This window comes from Chrysochloris asiatica, unplaced genomic scaffold (genome assembly GCF_000296735.1).
Source record: "Chrysochloris asiatica unplaced genomic scaffold, ChrAsi1.0 scaffold00424, whole genome shotgun sequence".
Classification (NCBI taxonomy): Eukaryota; Metazoa; Chordata; class Mammalia; order Afrosoricida; family Chrysochloridae; genus Chrysochloris; species Chrysochloris asiatica.
In genome coordinates, this window is record NW_006408942.1 from 903,871 (window position 1) to 922,419 (window position 18,549).

Below are 18,549 nucleotides of genomic sequence, written 5' to 3' on the forward strand. Positions count from 1 at the left end.
AGAGAAACAAGGTATTTTTCTCCTTGTGGATGATTGGATGAGATGAGCGCTCAGTGAGGCCCAGCTCGGGAAACAGCCAGCCCTTTCACTGCGGGTTAGGCTAGGCAGGTACAAGAGTTTTCTTTATGAACCACACTGGACTTTCTCCTGGGTCAATATTTAGGACTAGAAATGAGGTGAGTCACGCTCAGTCACACCACTGCACCACATCCTCCTGTGGACAGCTCTCAGGACCTTCCCAGGACTCATCCTTTTGCTTTTGGCCCTGACCCCCATCTTCTGTAACAGCGGGTACCACGGTGCTGGATTACCCTCCTATAGAGGGGCCCCTTGGCTGACTGTCTTTGTGAACGCCAGCAGCCACTCAAGCAGGGATTCCAGGTGGACCAGATCAGATCTGGGACCCTCCCTCGAGTGGACCCCCAGGAAGTCTCTCCCTGTGACTTGAGCCCCCATGTGAGGGACTTGGCAGCTGTAAGGCTCAAGGCAGACCGAGTGGAAGGCGGCTAGGAGCCACTCCTGCCCTTGACCCTGCTAGCACTAACCTCCGGAGCAGCAACACTTAGAATCGAACCTTGCGCTCTTTCCCAGTCCTGGTCCATTTCACACGTTTTCCTTGACGACCTGTGATCTTGTGGACCGCAGGGTCAGAAACCCTAAAACACACTGACTCCGTACCAGGGTGAGGACGCGCGTGGCGCGGAGTGACCAGGCTTTGCTGGGTTTTGCGCTCTCGCTGGGGGGTATCCAGGACACCAGCGCCGCTCACTCTATGTCCTCCCGCAGGTGACACGAGCTCAGACGTGCCTTTGACCGGACAGTCCTCCCCGCGCAAAGAGCCGCCAACCGCCCCCGAGTCGCCTTTGCTCCCCACTCGGCGCCCGCGCCCGCGCGCCCCGAGCCCCACGCCGCCCGCCGAGCCCGCGAATCCCACCGAGCCCAACGCGCCCTCCGAGACGCCCGACGGCGAGCCGGGGTCGGGGGTGGAGTCCACACCAGGGGCGGAGCCACGATCCGAGCGCCGGGGGCTGCTGAGCGCACACGCGAGGTCGGCGGCAGCGCGCCGCGTGAACAGTCGGCGCTCGTTCCAGCGGCCTCGCGCACGCCGCCGTCCCGCTTTGCTGAAACTGGCCTCGCTGCAGCCTTCTTGCCACGCTCCGCCGCACGACCTGGAGCAGGAAGAGACCCCGCTGTGAGGGCACTGACCCCGCGATGGCGGGGCGGGGCGTGTCTGCACGCCCAGGGAAGGGTGTGCCCGGGGATGTGGACCAGGGCCCCAAAAGAGCAGGCCCTGGTTCTGACTCTCTGAGAGTCCCGTCTGATGTGCCCCCGCCCACCCAGGGCTCAGTGTCCAGTGGTTCTGCGGGGGTGGTAAGCATCGGCTGGGTAAGGAGTCAGCAAGGGGCAGTGAATTCCACAAACAACACGTGTTTAACAACGTGGGGACTGGAATCAAAGGACTGCAGATCTGTCTGGCCTTTACGCTCAGCATGCAGAGGGACCAGAGCACTGCCCACGAAGCCGTCGTTTGTCGAAGACGTGGAGGGACTTCAGCAGACGCTGACACATCCTTAGGATGACACCTTGTCTCTGACCCTGCTCCTGTCCCCCTGATGCCATAGTCCAGTCGCTCTCACCCACCCCTACCAACTCTCAGGGAGCTGCTCCCCCCCCCCCCCATAGGGCACCACTCTCTGCGGAGGCACGTGTCCATTGGATTCGGAAGCTTTGGACCCAGCCGCCCTAGGAGAGGACTGAGGGACAGTGGATGCAAGGACACTCCTACTATAATCTTTTCTAAAGCAAACCAGACACTCTCTTGCTCAGGAAAATGAAATTACTCATTTTGTCTTATAATCAATTTCTGATACTGTAGGTTCTCAAAGCAATCATAGGTGAGTTCTCCAGTTTATATTGTGTCAATATTGCACATTGAGTCCTTGATGGAAAAAAGGTCTACAATTTTCTGTCCATAGCTTTGCTGTGAAAGGGAGAAGAAAAAGGAAAACGGCATCGTGGAGTTTGTTCACCAACGCAGACAACTGTGGTTGCTGGCGGCATCACTGGTAGAGGTTGGTTTGTTGAAGGAGTCCAGCTTTCTCCCGTGTTTGAGTCACTGGCTCAGCCATTACATAGCAAGTGCAGTCACTGTTCTCTACATTGTGTAACCATCTTAATAAATTCTTGAGCATAAAATCCAGCCACTATCTATGCAACAAAATCTGCCAACTAGTAACTCTAAGACCATCCCTGCTCAATGAGCTAGACCCATCAATTGCTATCTTTACGGAAATGTATGCACTGCCCACTCGTTGCCAAGAACAATTTGTCTAGAACAGGCCGAGCCTGTGGCAGAGTCCCCACTACATCCGAGGGCCACCAGCCCACACATCTGCTCTGCAGTAGTCTTGGTGACAAGGATCAAAACTGCCTTTCCAAGTGCCTCCCTACTGCCCAGAGTGAGCCAGCCGAGCACTTCTAGCTGCCCTCACAAGGGCCCCTGTCAAGGAAAATGGCCTTGGACAGTTGGCTCCTGGCTGTCCCACTGCAGGTCAGAGATGGCAGATGTGCAGTAAACCCACTGAACTAAGATTCCCTGACTCAACCTCAGGCTTGAGTTTTCCTCTGTGCTTACGTGCACAACACAGTTAAGCACGTCCACAATGGAACAGAAGTTTCAGATGAGGAACCCTCACTTCCCCATACTTCACTTGCTTACATAAGGAAGGATTCAGCAGGTTCCAGTCTATCTGCACACTGTTCTGGACCCTAGTACTATAGTTACATTTCAGACGAGAAGACTCGTCATCCGTCATTGTCGTGCAGCAGAATGTAAGCAGTCACATGAATGTATTTCCTTAGGAAACTGTTCGTAAAAATTTTTACTAGGAAAGAATTTCCTATTTATTTAATACTGAACTTTGTGGCATACTTGGTTGTTGTCGCTATAAAGTACACACATTTGTCACTGTCTCACTTCTGTGTTTTCTCGAAGAGAACTGTTAGCATTCAACATACTGTGTCCCAGGGATCTGTTGTGAAAGGAAATAAGGGTAGAATTTCACAGCAACTTAAGTGGAACGTGGTTGAGTCGTGATATGTCGTGTACATTTTTTGCGAACGCCATCTTTGTCACTGTGTAATCCCAATCACATGATGTGCCTTCAGATGCCCCTCGTGTGCTGTTAGAGAGGTCTAGGTTGGGGGCGGGGCCTTCATCAGACTCTTACAATGATTGCTGGATTGATCCTATTAAAATATTTCAAGGCATTTCTGGGTAACTTTGTGAATGATTTGAGCAATCCTATCAAGAACTCCCAGGCAGCAGCCCACAAACACCAACTGGCATCACCATACTGACACGAGTGTGTGGCCACACGCCGGGAGGACATCTGTTTGGCCACTGCGAAGCACTTCCCTGATGTTGGGGAAAGATCAGGGATCAAACGGAGGCTCCAAGGCCAACCATCAGCCCCCGTACACCAAGAGGCCTGGGGTTGGGAGCAGTGGTGGCTGGGAAGCATGAGGGTGAGCTCCTGAGGCACCAAAACCCAAGTGGGTTAGGCATAATGGGGGGCAGGCACTGTACCCACATATGCACCTTGTAGGCCTCAGCAGGTGACTTGGGGGAATTGGTTTTCAAAAGTGTTCTAGAACAGAGTGGAGAAAGGAAAGACGACCAGTGAGGAGGGTCTCGGGGTCAGCCAGAGATGAAGTTGGTGAATGAGGCAGAGCTGTGGGTAGGCTGAAGAGAAAGTGGTCTGTGTGCCCCAGACTGGAGGAAAACTCATTAACCACCTGCGATAGCCAGATGATACAACCTTGTTTGCTGAAAGTAAAGCTGCTGTTGTTAAGTGCCGTGGAGCCGATTCCGACTCACAGTGACCATCCACGCACAGGGTTTCTGAGGCTGTAAATCCTTACGGGAGCAGAACGCCTCGTCTTTCTCTCACGGAACTGCTGGTAGTTTCCAACTGCTGACCTTGTGGTTCACAGCCCGGATTTGGATTTGTACCCTCTACACTACCAGAGCTCCTGAAGGGGACTTAAGATATTTACTGAAGATCAAAGAGCACAGCCGTCAGTATGGATTACCTGTCAATGTACAGACAACAATCCTCACCACTGGGCCAATAAACAACATTCTTATCAATGGAGAAAAGATTGAAGTTGTCAAGGACATCATTCTTCTTGGATCAACTATCAACACCCACAGAAGCAGCAGTCAAATCAAAGGACATATTGCATTAGACAAATCTGCTGCACAAGACCTTGTTAAAGTGTTGAAGAGCAAAGATGCCAGCTTGAGGACTAAGGTGCGCCTGACCCAAGCCATGGTATTTTCAATAACCTGATATGGATGCGAAAGCTGGACAGTGAATAAGGAAGATCGTATAAGAATTGATGCCTATGAGTTATGGTGTTGGAGAATATTGAAAGTGCCATGGGCTGCCAAAAGAACCAACAGATCTGTGTTGTAAAAAGTGCATCCAGAGTGCTCCTTGGAGGCCAAGATGGCCAAACTTCATCTCTCATACTTCGGACATATTGTCAGGAGGGACTAGTCGCTGGAGGATATCATGTTTAGCAAGGTGGAGGGTCAGAGAAAAAGAGGAAGACCCCCCAACGAGATGGACTGGCCAAGTGGCAGCATCAATGGGCTCAAGCGCGGCAACAGTAGTGAGGTTGGCCCAGGACCGGGCAGTGTTTCGTTTTGCTGTGCATAGGGTCGCTATGAGTCGGTACCAACTCGATGGCACCTAACAAGAAGCAACCCCTCCCCACAGGGCACCGCCTCAGTCTTTCCCACAGGCCTTCTGAGCTCTACATGTCAGTATTTAAATGCTGAGAAAACAAAAACTGCCCATAGGCAGCCGATCCAGAGTTGGTTTTCCAGAAACCAGTCATTTTCAAGTTGCTATAAAGCAGCCTCAGATAGTGATGCAAGAGGGTATGTCCAAGCTGCCAGAGCGCCTCCCTTCTGAGAAGAGGCCCCTGCACTCCCTCCCGGGGCTGGAGGAAGAAGTGGGAGGCACTGAGGCTCAGGAGCCCCAAGACAGTTTCCCTTTTCCGGGGACGCCTACTGAAGAAAACTGAGAATCCAGGAGACGACCTAAGTTGGGAAGTTGTCTTTGAACGGCACTGCAGAGTATTTTTATAGATGAGCACATCTCAGTCAGAGCCACAGCTTCCCCCAGCAGCACTGTACCGGCCTCTGGACCCCTGCTCCAGGCAGGCTTCTTCCCCGGGTTCCTTTACCCCCAGCAAGCTGGCAGTCTCAGGAAGACCCAAAACAAGGAAGGAGGAAGGAGGGAAAGAGGATGTGGAGGGTGGAGGTGGAAAGGGGCTGGTGAGACTGAGGAAGGGCTGGGGGAAGTGCAGGGGGTGTCTTTTAGTGTGGCTGCAGTTTTTAAACACAAGGAATAAATAATGTGGAACTGCCCCTAGCACTGCTGAAGACCCTGCAGAGAGGCTACATAGTAGAAAGGGGGCATTAGGGGGCTGTGGGTCATTAAGAAGCATCAAAATGGATACATCTTAAAATACATGACACCAATTAAGTGTGACTTTTCATGTGTGCTTCTCCAAAGTTCTCGGTGTGCCGTGCAGTGGATCCTCATAGTGACCCTGTACAGCGTTCCGAGGATCCCCGGCCTTGCACCTTAAACTGCAGCACCATACCACGCCTCCAAACTTTGGCTCCCAACACTGACCTCTTCCTGTTAGAATGTCTCTGGCAGCACCCACCAGGCCAGATGTCCACCCTCTCTGGGAGGTGGGGTCCTGAGGGTAGTGTCAAGCTTGGGGACCCCGCCTCCACGCACCCTGGTGTCTGCCCATGGATGAGGTCCAGCTCCCTTTCTTTAGGGAATCAGGGTGGGAGCTGGGTGCTGGGATGGCAGCCTCTTTAATGAAGGGGTACATTCATAGCTCATAGGGCACAGGCCACGCCTGCTCACTGTGCACCCCACCCCACTCCCTCAGGCACCTTGCTTAGAGTCCAGCTGCCGGCGAGGCTTGGCTGTCAGAACACTTGGTTCGTCAAGAGCCATCATCAAATGCAGCCCTGAAGATAGGTGCCCACACGTCAGCAGGGCAGACCCGAGTCCTCGAGGGAATGCTGGAGGGCTGAAATGCGACCAGGAGGATCTACACACAAACTAGCTGAGAGTTACTTCAGGAGCTTGGTCACATTCAGACTTGGCACGATGATCTCCTTGAAGAGGGGCACGTAGTTGGGGTTCGTCTGTGTCTGGCCTTGCTCCAGTGTCTCAATGATGGTCTGCTTCATGTCCCGGGTGGCATCCCCTCGCATTGTCAGCAGTGCACCGATGTGTTCATCCCTGGGGAGGGGCAGACATGCACCTGATGCCCACCGCCTGGACAGACCCAGCCACCTTCCTAACCACATAGACAAACTGAGCCCAGGGGGCCGTTCCCCCCCACCACCACCATCACCCGTGCCAGGTATATGTAACAGCAGGACTAGGACCCCACTCTGACTGGAAGACACATGTGACAGTGGAGACAAAGCTTTCACAGCCGCGTGGCTACCTGCCCTCTCGAGGCTCCCCCAGAGCTGTTACCTGATATCTGGGTACTTGCTGACCAGAGTTGAGACCTCCAGGTAGAGCAGGGAAGGGTCCGTGAGCTTAATGACCTCTGCAATGGCCACGATGGCGTCGCAGTGCCCGTCCACGTCCTCCCCAACCCCCTGGGGAAACAGGACCATGTCCACACAGCCCCAAAGGAGACAGGGCAGGGCTGGGTTCAAGTGTGGGGGGGGGGGACAGGGGGGTACATTTCGTTGTTAAATGCCCCGAAGTTGGTTATGATTCATAGTAACCCTGTTTAGGGTCTCCAAGGAGTAGGTGGTAGCTTTGAACCACCAACTTTATGGTTAGTTGTCCAGTGCTTAGCTTTCAATGCCACACAAGGACGCCAAGCAGGGAGCAAGAAAGGTCTCATTTTGAGGGGGGACCTGGGCGGGCTCATTCCGAGTCGGGGGGCTGCCCCAGGGCGTGGTACAGGGAGGCTAGGAAGATCCTGGGTCGACTCGGTGGCTACACACCACAGCCGTCGGGGGCAGGTGTTACTATGGCTGCCTGGATATCTGGGCACGACCCACTGGCGGTCCCTGCTTCCCTCCGTCACAGGGGTTGGGCCCAGTTCTCACCGATGCCAGCTTCCGGAACAGGAAGCGGAACTGCTCAGCTTCCTTGAGCATGCGCTCAGCTCCCTCCTTGCGCTCCTCGGGGCCGCGGAAGGAGATGCGCTTCTGCATGACAGCCCGCAGGTACTCCACCACGACGCGCCAGTGCGCCTCCACCACCACGCGCTGCGGGGACACGCGGGCGCTCGTTAGTGTCCTGCCTCGTTCTGCTCAGGACGACCGGCAGAATGTAAAATAAGTTAAAGACGCAAAATTGTGAGAACTTACTGAGTCTTCACTTATTAGACTTACTATGCTGGTCACCCCAACGTGAAGGGGTGCCCGGAGAGCCTGCACCACCAGCCACAGCCCACAGCGCTACCGCATGAGTGGCCGAGCCCAGGGCCAGGGCCAGGCTCTGGGAGAAAACACGTGAGTCCTGTCTGGGGGACCCAGTCTCACGTTGTAGTTGTTGTTGTTAAGTGCTGTCCAGTCGGTTCCACTCACAGCGACCCTGTATAGAGTTTACAGGAGCAGCTGGCAGGTTTGAGCTGCCGAGACCTAGTGGTTCACAGTCCAGTGCTGATCCTATATGCCTTGGATAGAAATCCTACCCAAGATTCACATCATCCCCGCGAGACTCACAACCACAGAGCTTCCAGGTTAAGAAAGGTGCACAAGAGCCCTTAGAGAGGGACAGGCTGAGGCAGAATGAGCAGGGAGGAGAAACCCGGCTGGAACACAGCCCTCAACGTGGGCACACGGCATCAACTTTTAATATGGTTCGTGACTTAGGATGAAAAATTCTCAAGGTGCCAAGAAAGCTCTAACCATAAAAGAAAATTTGATAAACTTGACAATATTACAAATAAGGGCATGACTGCTCAAAAGTAACCCCGAGCTAGTATGTAGCGGAGTGGACAAGCCATGGAAGGCATACAGGAAAAGGGTCCTGGGCTCAATATGATGAGGGGAATACAAACCAGTTCCCAGGAGCCCTGGGGGACCTGCGGGGTCTAACCTGGAGGTTATATGTGACGGGGACAACAGCTACCACACAGCCCACCCTGGGGCTGAGAAATCACAGCCCCGAGAGGGCACCACAAAGCAGTGAACACAACCACCAGACACACAACGTGTCTGCAGAATGTGTGCGCCCAGGAGAGAGGACAGGCCATTCATCAAAGCAGGGAACTGACTTCATCCCTGAGAGGAAAAGGCCGCATGGGCAGGGGCTAAGTGTAAGCAACAGAGTGATGCTCCTGAGGACACTCCCCAGGGTGTGGACCCTACAACACTTCCCGTGTAGTATTCTGACTTGTAGTTACTAGGTATTCACTATGTCGTGTCTCTAGGGTTATAGCACTTTGAGCAAAATTAGGGAAAAAAAGAAAGATACCAAAGGCGCAAAGATGAATGAAGCCATGGGGCTTCTGGGAAGACTAGAGACACACAGCAGAACTGCAGGCCACTTCCTGCTGTGTGAGTGAAACCCACAGGACAGAGAGACGACGGGACACAGCGAGCACAAATCAGTAACACGTCAGGAGCGACTTGGATTTGGGCACAGAGGTGGTTCAAGGGTAGGAAGAAACCCCACCTTGTGTGTGGGAGACCCAGGTTCAATTCCCGGTCAGTGTACGTCCTGCAGAGCCACCAGCTGCCTGTCATGGAGGCCGACATACGCGGTGATGCTGAACCCTTCAGCGGGGCTTCTGCACTAGGCCTGATGATCTACTGAAGATCAGCCAATGACACCCTACAGATACCAGCCGTCCACGCTGCTCATGGGCTGCGGACGCCAGGGCAGCTGACCCCAAGCTGAGCTCTTCTCAGGAATGCAGGGACCCTATCACCTCTCCACTGGGACTGACCAAAGTAAGAAACAGTGACGACCTCCACCGACGCAGAGCACTTAAGTCAACCCCAGAACATCAGATGGAAAACAAAAGCCCCTCAGCCAGTCTGGTGAAGGAAAGCAGAACTGCAGAATGTCCACACTTTCCTACACTGAAGTGTCCTCTGCTTTCGGTCATCCAGTGTCACCAGGGCCCAGGCTAGCCAGCCGTTTAGTTGACACAAACAATACCTGGAAACACTCGTTATTTTGTGTCAGATACCTCCGTATCCACAAAGCAAGGAAGGTGACCCACCTCCAGGTCAGGTCCAGAGCTGCCTATGGCTGTGTGGGGTGGTCTCAGGGGAAGCCAGCAGCTGCAGACACGTGACTGCCCGATAGTAGCTGCACTTGTGCTGGCTGCAGACGCTGAGAACAGCAGACTGGGCTATCGCTTCGTCCCGGTTCCCTGGCCTGGTGCCATTCAACCCTAGTCCCCTGACGTGCTGTCCCCCACCCCCCTGGTTAGCACCTCTTAGAAAATCTCTGTGGGCAGTGCAGCGGGGCGGGGAGGAGTGAGGCTGGCTGAGAGCCTCCACCGCAGCTGCCTTTTAGCCTCCAACCTTGATGAACACTCCATCTCTCCCTGGGTGTGTAAAACCACCAGGAAAAGCTCAGGACAAAAACCTGTACTTTAACCCAGAACCCTCCAAATTGGAAGGTCTGCAGCATGCCACACACCCACCGTTTTATATGGATTCTTAATCTTGGCAAAGTCATTGAAATAGTCTTCCACGGTAACACAGATGATGTCCACAGCATTCGATCCTGAAAGCCACTTCTTGGTCATCAACTCGTTGAGGTGTTGCTGAAAAGCAAGCATAGAAGAGTCTCCTCTTACAACGCCTGACAGCATGGCCTTCTGTGGGGGATGTGGCTCGTCCAGTTTTGTTCTGTCTGTGTGAATAGGCTGTGTGATTGTAACGGCTGCACATCTCATGTAAAAACTCTAATAGAACACAAATTCATCTTTAATATACAGTTTAAAATAAGATTTATACTGTGCATGGAATTCGCTAATGTGCTTCATTATACAGTTTGTTAGGTATGTATACACGTGTTTTACTTTTAATTAATAGTTAACATGAGTTCATTACGAGAGGGCTTCAGAAAGTTCATGGAAAAATGAATTAAAACATAATGGGATTTTCCACAAACTTTTGAAGCCCCCTCACATATGAATACCCTAAAACTTGCTCCACTCTCTACTGGTGGGCATTTAACATGTCTTCACATTTTGTGATTAGAAATGAGATTGTAAAGAATGCTCCAGTGAATTTGTATATTTCTGTAGGCAAAATTCCTTAGTGAAGTTATTCAGTCAAAAGGTAAATACATTTGAAACTGACAGACATTTGCTTGCAAACCACCCCTCAAAACTACACCACCTCTACAATAGTGAATAATTGCCATCAGGACTGACTGTGAGGGTCGGAAATGTAGAGGTAGATGTTTTTTCACAAAAGGAAGGGAGAGATTGACTTTGCAGCCCAGGAGCGGAGGTCCCTGGGATCATCAAGTGAGAAGAATGGAGAGCAGGACCCTACCCCGAGAGGCAGTGATGCCAAGGATGGAGACAGAGACGATGATATGGACAGATGGAGCAGCTGGGGACACTGGACTCAGGGAGGGAGAGGGGCTGTGTGTTGACAGCCGGGGGACAGACTTACGGGGTGTACCCTTTGGTTATCTGATGATGCATGGAAGGGATTGTGATCATTGCAATGAAACGAAATACGATAGGATGAATGTAAAAACTGTTCTCCCATGTAAGCCCACATAATTCACAATAAAAACTTTCTAAAAAACCCACAAAACTATACCACCTCTCAGCCCGTCATGCAGCATCCTACTGTTGGCGGACACTGAAATGTCGCTATGATACAGAGTAGGCTGCAGTGACACTTCCAAACTTACGGTGAACTAGGAAGACCTGCCAATCAACGTCCGAAAATCAGCCAATACACAGTCAACAAGCAACATCATCAGAGAGAAAAAAGACTGACACTATCGATAAAGGATTTCATTTTACTTGAATATACAATGTCCATGGAAGCAACAATCAAGAAATCAAACAACATACTGCATTGTGCTAATCTGCTACAAAAGAGCTCAATAAAGTGTTAAAATGAAGACTAAGGTGTGCCAGGCCCAAATCATGGTATTTTCAATCACCTCATATACATGGAAACGCTGGTCAGTGAATAAGAAAGAATAAGACTGGAGAAAATCCGCTGTGCTGAATTATGGTGCTGACAAGCAACCCTGAATACACCAAGGACCGTAAGGCAAGCCCACCACTTGTCTATCAGTTTGTTGGACTCCGGTGGCTTGCGTGTTGCTGGGATGCTGGAAGCTCTGCCACTGGTCATTTAAATACCAGCAGACCCACCCAGGGTGGACACGTTTCAGCAGTGCTTTCAGATTCAGACAGACTAGGAAGGAGAGGCAGATTACCTGTGATGGTTTAGCTACTGAAAATCTTATGAACAACAGTGGAACACTGTCAGCTACAGTGTTAGAAGATGAGGTCCTCAGGCTGGAAGGCACTCAGATACGACTGGGGAAGGGCTGCCTCCTCAAAGGAGAGCTGACCATGATGTCTCACAAATGGAGTAAAGCTTTCAGGACCTTCATCTGCTGAGGGGGGTACAACAGGAAATAAGGAGAAACAGCTGCACACATCCATTAGTGATCAGAACATGGAATGTATGATGTACGAATCTAGGAAAATTGTCAAAACGGAAATGGAAAGCCTAAGGTTCAATAGCCTAGAGATTACGGAGCTGAACTGGATTGCTTTTGGCCATTTTGAATCAGACAATCACATAGTTAACTATGCCAAAGACAACAAGCTCAGGAGTTATAGCAAAGCATTCAGCATCAAAAGGAACATTTCAAGATCTACCTTGAAGGACAACTGTCTGAAAAGATCATCTCCATACAGCTACAAAGAAGACTATTTAATACCACTATTATTCAACTTTATGCATGAACCACTAAAGCCAGTCATGATGAAATTGAAGAATTCTACCAACTTCTTTGTAATCAGGATGCATTGATAATTACTGGTGACTGGAATACAAAGGTTGGAAAGAGAAAGGATCAGTAATCGGAAAATATGGCCTTGAAGACAGAAATGAAGCTGGGGATCGCATGATGTAATTTTACAAGACCAACAACATTGCAAATAGCTTTTCTAAACAACATAAAAGGTGACTGACTATATACAAGGACCTTATGAGATGGAATACACAGAAGTCAAACTAACTACATCTGTGGGAGGAAACAATGGAAAAGCTCCACCTCATCAGCCAAAACAAGGGCAGGGGCAGACTGTGGAACAGGCCATGAACTATTCATATGCAAGTTCTGGCTGAAGCTGAAGTAAATGAAAACAAGTCCACGAGAGCCAAAATAGGACCTTGACTATATATCGCACCTATATTTAGAGACCATCTCAAGAATATATTTGATGCATTTAAGAATTAATGAGCAAAGACTAGAAGAGCTGCGGGATAACATCAGAAACATACAGGGAGAAAGCAAAAGGAAGAGAGGACTAAACAGGTATCAGGAGAGACTCTGAAAGTTGCACTCCAGCATAGTTATGCTAAAACGAATGGAAGAAGTAAGGAAGTAAAATAGCCTAACAGAAAATTTCAAAGGGAAGCACTAGAGGATAAAATATTATAATGAAATGTGCAACGGCATGGAGTTAGAAAACCAAAAGGGAAGAGCACACTCATCATTCCTCAAGCTCTAAAAACTGAAGAAAAAATTCAAGCCTCTACTTGCAGTATCGGAAGATTTTATGGGCAAAGTATTGAATGATGCAGAAAGCATCAAAAGAAGATGAAATGTATACACAGATTCACTGTACCAAAAAGAAATGATCGCTGCTCAATCGTTTCAAGAGGTAGCACATGATCAAGAGCCAATGGCACTGAAGCAAGAAGTCCATCCAAGTTGCACTGAAGGCATTGGTGAAAAACAAGGCTCCAGAAATGGACAACTCCGGACAATATGTCCAAAGTATGAGAGACGAAGCTTAGCCATCCTGGCCTCCAAGGAGCACTCTGGCTGCACTTCTTCCAAAACAGATCTATTGGATCTTTAGGCAGCCCATGTCACTTTTAGTATTCACCTCCAACACCACAATTCAAAGGCATCAATTCTTCTACAGTCTTCCTTATTTACTGTCCAGCTTTCGCATGCATATGAGGTTATTGAAAATATCATGGCTTGGGTCAGGTGCACCTTAGTCCTCAAGCTGACATCTCTGCTCTTCAACACTTTAAAAAGTTCCTGTGCAGCAAATTTGCCCAATGCAATACGTCGTCTGATCTCTTGACTGCTGCTTCCACGAGTGTTGATAGTTGATCCAAGAAGAATGAAGTCCTTGACAACTTCAATCTTTTCTCCGTGGATAAGAATGTTGTTTATTGGTCCAGTGGTGAACTACAGGTACAATAATGAACCCAATGTATCTGATGAAGGCTCAAATCATAAATCTCTCCTGATAAATGCTTCAGTGATTCCTAATGAAATGAAAATGCTTTCATCTTTTGGTGTCATTAGGTCTAGAATGATGTCAACCCATAAATGCAAAAAGAAGATCAGAGAGTATTACAGGCCATTGAATCTTGATGAAGACTGCTCTGCAGATGATGTCAGATAATCTTTTCGTAAGCTTGCCAAGCAATACCATCCAGACAGTGGTTCTAGTACAGCAGATTCTGTAATGTTTATTCAGATTGAAGAAGCTTACAGGAATGTGCTTTCTTATGGAATACAACAAACAAATGCCAGACAGAAGACAGCTGATGATGCGGAAGAAGACGATAAATTCAAACACAAAACACCCCAGAACCAGCAGTATTTCAGGTTTGAAGTTTTATTGGTTTGGGAACTCCAAGTCAACGAAAAGCAATATCGGCAATTTAGAGCAGACCGTGCAACTGAACAAGTGATGGAATATCAGAAGCATAAACTACACACAGCCAGTATTTTGCTGACAGTTTAATTATTAAAGATGTAAGAGAGAGTGAAAAACAAAAGATAACTCAAGCAATTGAGCGTTTGGTGGAGGATCTCCTTCCGGAATCGATGGCAAAAGGGAAAGGAAAACCCTCAAAAAATGTTCTGGCTGCTCATCTATTCATTCCATGACTCACAACCTAAACAGAATATTAGTAGATAATGGCTATCAACCAGAATGGATCCGAATGCAAAAGGAAATACAAGATACTATTAAGCAACTGAGAGGGAATCTTAGCATCGAGAAAAAAAAACTTGGGAATCCAATGACAACAAGCTAACAGAGACAGGGGAACCAACTAGGTGAGCAATTTCAAGTAAACATCAGAAAATTAAATAGGCAAATTGATGATTTCAATTTAGTTGTTCCCCTCCTGACCCGGTAGAAAGTCCATTTGATGCACTGAAAGAAATGATCAGGGCCCAGAAAATGTATGAGACCCTTACAGAAACAAAAGAAGCTGAAGAGACCCCAAATGTCACTGATCAGGGAGAAGGGGAGGAAGCACCTGAAGTCAAGACAAGTGTTTTTAAATGGAGGAATTTGTGGAGATTAATTAAAATATAACCATGTCCGTGCTCCCCAAAAAACCAAAACCAGAAATCCTTTACCAAACTGATGCAGCACTGGAGGTGCTCACTCTTCTATGCCAAGAAATTTGGAAGATGGCTACCTAGCCAACCGATTGGAAGAAATTCATATTGTGCCCATTCCAAAAAGAAGTAATCAAATAGAATGTAGAAATTATTGAACAATATCATTAATATCACAGTCAAGGAAAATTTTGGTGAAAATAATTTAACAACGGCTGCAACTGACAGGAAACTTGCCAGCAGTTCGAGCCAGATTTAGAAGGGGATGTGAAACTAGGGATCTCATGACTGACTTGAGATGGATCTTGGCCGAAAGCAGAGAATACCAGAAAAGATGTTTACCTGTGCTTTATTGACTATGCAGAGGCTTACGACTGTGTGGATTCTGACAGGCTGTAGATAATATAGCAAAGAATGGATATTCTAGAACACATCACTGTGCTCAAGAGGAAGCTGTACGCCGACCAAAAGGCAGTTGTTCAAACAGAACAAGGGACACTGAATGGTTTAAAATCGGGCAAGGTGTGCACCAGGGTTGTATTCTTTCAACATATTTACTCAAACTGTATGCTGAGCAAATAATCTGAGAAACTAGATATGAAGAAAGTGGCATCAGGATTGGAGGAAGACTCATTAATGAGTAACCTATTGATGCAAGTGATACAACCTTGCTTACTGGAAGCAAAAATGACATAAAATACTTACTGACGAAGATCAAAGACCACCGCCTTCAGTATGGATTGCACCTCTATGTCAAGAAAACAAAAATCCTCACCACTGGGGCAATAAATAATATCATGATAAATGGAGAAAAGATTGAAGTTGTCAAAGACTTCATTTTGCTTTGATCCACCATCAACATTTATGAAAGCAGTAGTCAAGAAAGCAAACAATGTATTACACTGTAGAAGACCTCTTTACATTGTAGAAGACCTCTTTACATTGTAGAAGACCTCTTTAAAGCGTTCAAGAGCAAAGTCTGAGCAATAAGGTGCATCTGACCCAAGCCACGGTATTTTCAATCGCATCATACACATGTGAAAGTTGGACAATGAGGACTTCCGGCAAGATGGCAGACTAGGCAGATGCACTACATGGACCCCTCTACAACAAAGATGCAAGAGACCAAATGAAACAGACACAGACGAAATTCCTGTAACCCTGAACTTCAGAGGAAAGGTTACAGAAGTGGATTGAATGGTTGCTGGCAGAAGCCAAGGAAAGATGGTGAGAAGAACATCTGGCCAGATGCAGCACAACCATCTTGAACTTTTGTGAGTAGATTTGGCAACAGAAGGTGGCCTCACAGAGCAGATTCACAACAGGTGATGGGAAAGGTGCCATTCCTTCTTTTACCCCATGCTCCCCTGGTAACCTGAGGTGTGGCCAGCTTCTATTCTCAACCACCCCCAGTGAAGACCCTGCTCTTAGGGAGTTCAAAGCCACATGGTTGTATGTCATGCCAGTGTGAGGTGAGGGCCAGCTACATGCCTCTGGTGCCTGGAGTGGGGAGAGCTCGGCTCCAGAACCCACAGAGCCAGCAGACCCTCATAAGTCACCCTGCGGTCCTAACAGACACGACAACCTGCTCCACCAAAGGCCTCCATGAACTACTTCCTGATTAAGCATCTTGAACACAGAGAACACCTAAGCCTGAAGGAACGCCATTTAGGGCCAGACACTGGTGTCAGTGTCTCCCTCCCCCACTCCGTGAGCTCCTGGGCCGGTAGTACTGCCCAGAGTCTTCTCCTCTCCAGATCCAACAACTGCATCGTTGTGGGGTTTTGGGTTTTTCCTTTTGTTGTTTTCATTTGTTTATTTATTCTTTCTTCTCCTCTTTCCATTCCCTTGGATTTTATCCTTCTCTCCATTTTCGTTTTTCCATCTTTTCTTCAGTTTCTCATTTCCCCTTTCTTTTCCCCACCTTTATATCTATCTTTACTACTGTCTACTCTCTTTTCTTCAGTTTATTTCCCCTTTCTTTTTTTCTTCATCTTTATTATCTATCTTTACTGTCTACTCTTATTCTCTTTTCACCTTCCTGATGTTTCCAAGTGTTTTCTTTGTTTATTTCTTTCATTTTTCTCTCTTCTATAGTTCCATTTTCCTGTTCCTCTTTTCTCTTTTTAGCTACTATATTCATTTCTTCTGGTTGCTCTCTTTTTTTTTTTTTCCCGCTCTCTCCTTTATTATTTTCTCTTTTAATGGTTGGTTGCTTTTTTTCCTCTCTCTTTTCTGTATTCTCCTCTTTCCCACCTGACAGGAGTTGGCAATGGTGCCCGTACAGCCCAGCCATAACCATACCTTCTGTAGATCCACCAACTGGCCTGGCCAAGAGCCACTAACAGCTCCTAGTCACCTGATCAAAGACAGACCACAGCCAACACCAGTCAAACCATCCTACATTGAGGTACACAAATGGCAAAGGGAAAACAGTGCACACTCTTCTATTCTCTACACCTACCTGAGACAGTTGGCAAGAGCCTAAGGACACATCAACATACAATCCATTAAATGCAAATACAACACCACCACACTGTCCCAGAAACAACAGACAACTTTAGCTCACATGAAGAAACAGGAGAGACTGGCTCAAACAAATGACCAAGATGCAAAGCCAGAAAACATCTCTGAGGAAGAAAAGATAATGGAACTAACTGAAAAACAATTCAAAAGAAGGATACAATGACTCTCTGTATTTTTTCCTTTTTTGATGCTTTCTGCATCATCCAATATTTTGACCAAAGAATCTTTCAGTATTGCAAGTTGAGGTTTGAATATTTTCTTCAGTTTCCTCAGTTTAAGAAATGCTGAGTGTGTTCTTCCCTTTTGGCTTTTTAACTCAAGATCTTTACATATTTCATTATAATATTTGACTTTGTTTTCTCGAGCTGTCCTTTGAAATTTCCTGCTCAGCTCTTTTACCCTCTCATTTCTTCCATTTTAACATCTCTGCACTGGAGAGCAAGTTTCATAGTCTCTTCTGATATCCACTTGGTCTTTTGTTTCTTGTCTTCTTAATGAACTTTTGTTTTCCTCCTGTATGAAACTGTTAATATCATCCCTTAACTCTCCAGGTCTTTGACATTAGTACCTAATGCATCAAATCTGTTCCTGAGAGTTGAAAACAGAAATACCGTATGACCCAGAAATCCCTCTACTTAATATCCAGAAGACATTGGAGCCAGGATATGCATCATTATTCACAACAGCAAAAAGACAGAGACAGCCTAAATGCCCATCAGTGGAAGAATGCATAAACAAACACTGGTACATACACAACGGAATACTATGCAACGTTGTGCATGAGGCCAACCGCACTCAGGTCTGCAGCATGTGCAGCGTGTCATGTCGGAACAGTACTGACTGGACACCGATGTGGCACATACTGCAAGCAAGTTACCTACATGAGCCCAGTGTGTGGTTCAGCTAACCAGAGTCACAGAAACATAGCTAGCAGTTTGTGTGTACCAGGGACAGAGGGAGATGCGAGCAGTGCGGAACCCAGAAAGTTGAAGCAGCTGCCCTGGCAGCCTTCCTCCAGACCCAGGCAGCCCTCCTCCAGACCCAGACGACCCTCCTCCGGACCAGACAGTCCACCTCCAGACCCAGACAACCCTCCTCCAGACCCAGACAGCCCTCCTCCAGACCCAGACAGCCCTCCTCCAGACCAGACAGCCTCCTCCAGACCACACAGCCCTCCTCCAGACCAGACAGCCCTCCTCCAGACCAGACAGCCCTCCTCCAGACCCAGACAGCCCTCCTCCAGACCAGACAGTCCTCCTCCAGACCCAGACGGCCCACCTCCAGACCCAGACGGCCCACTTCCAGACCCAGACGGCCCACCTCCAGACCCAGACGGCCC

At 48.3% G+C, this 18,549-nt stretch overlaps 1 protein-coding gene across 1 annotated transcript in view; it reads right to left on the reverse strand.

Moving 5' to 3' along the window:
- Positions 1 to 6,172: 6,172 nt before the first annotated feature.
- Positions 6,173 to 18,549, reverse strand: part of EXOC3 (exocyst complex component 3) — a 22,501-nt gene continuing 10,124 nt past the window's right edge. The window contains exons 9-12 of the mRNA XM_006876892.1: positions 9,736 to 9,858; positions 7,178 to 7,339; positions 6,588 to 6,715; positions 6,173 to 6,344 (exon numbers count right to left, since the gene is read on the reverse strand). Coding sequence (XP_006876954.1) covers positions 6,173 to 6,344; positions 6,588 to 6,715; positions 7,178 to 7,339; positions 9,736 to 9,858 — 585 coding nt within the window. The remainder of the gene's footprint in view (positions 6,345 to 6,587; positions 6,716 to 7,177; positions 7,340 to 9,735; positions 9,859 to 18,549) is intronic.